Here is a 1111-nt window from a genome sequence, read left to right as displayed (position 1 = left end):
TTCAGCGGTACAGGAGTAGCAGCTACTATTACACAAAACCTAGAGTGCCCTCTAGCGGCTGTCAGTGTGAAAATAACGAACATGTAAATCTTCAATGGTACAGGAGTAACAGATACTGGTATACAAGCCTAGAGTGCCCTCTAACTTCTGTCAGTCAAATAACAAACATGTAAAATTATATTTTTTAATACAAAAGTCGCACCTGAGTATAAGTTGCAAACCCAGACCAAAAGTGCGACATATTCCGGAAAATACGGCCACTTTTAGAACCTGTTTGTAGCCACATCAACCCTGAACGAGTGCCATCATCGGAACCGAGGCATAATACTGATAACTTTTTGCACTCTTTTTGTTTATCTGCAGCGTTAAGTGTTTCAGCGGAGGAGACTGAAAGTAGAAACTCTGGTGTAAAGGAAGAGCTGAGGTCCAGGTTGCTGGAGGTCTGTCAGCTGAGGAAAGACATCGATGAACTGAGGGAGAGCATCTTCGAGCGCAAAGGCCACTAGGTTTGAATAGTTGTGTTAATCCAGAGCATGGGTGTCGGGGGGGGGGACATGACTGAAAATAATTGATAATCACCACTTAGCACTGTCTATCCATACAGTTACCTCATAATGTACTGATGGTATTTGTTGTGCAATATCCTCATGTCTTTCAGCTCTGCCACACAGTGGGCAATATTGTGTATATAGTCATTGTGTTTATTGTTTTCTGTTTTGTTTCTATGGTTGAATTGTTTACACCAGGGATGTCAAACTCATGGTTCAGGGGCCACATACAGCCCGATTGGATGTCAAGTGGCCTGGACCAGTACAATCATAACATAACTACCTGGAAATAACAATAAGTCCATGTTTTTCCCCCATTTGTTTTCCTGCAAAAAAGTACAGAAAATACAGAAAATATTCATATTTTAGTGAAATATAATTTGAAAAAAAAACAACAAAACATCACAAACAGAAAGTGAGTGTGCGTTTTTTTACATCAAAATTTATCAAGCGGGCAAGATTGAAACCCCTAGTGGAACAGTTTTGGCCTGCGAGCCGTATGTTTGACAGCCCTGTCAGTGATATACCTACATACTTATACCTAAGTCCATGTTTTTCCCCTA

At 40.6% G+C, this 1111-nt stretch overlaps 1 protein-coding gene across 1 annotated transcript in view; it reads left to right on the top strand.

Moving 5' to 3' along the window:
- The window catches only part of LOC103380620 (dynein assembly factor 3, axonemal-like), a 59438-nt gene extending 58932 nt beyond the window's left edge, over positions 1-506 (top strand). The window contains exon 7 of the mRNA XM_008312638.3: positions 364-506. Coding sequence (XP_008310860.3) covers positions 364-506 — 143 coding nt within the window. The remainder of the gene's footprint in view (positions 1-363) is intronic.
- Positions 507-1111: the final 605 nt, after the last annotated feature.

Source organism: Cynoglossus semilaevis, chromosome 7 (genome assembly GCF_000523025.1).
Source record: "Cynoglossus semilaevis isolate Cse_v1.0 chromosome 7, Cse_v1.0, whole genome shotgun sequence".
NCBI classification, from domain to species: Eukaryota; Metazoa; Chordata; class Actinopteri; order Pleuronectiformes; family Cynoglossidae; genus Cynoglossus; species Cynoglossus semilaevis.
This window is presented reverse-complemented; position numbering and strand designations above follow the sequence as displayed.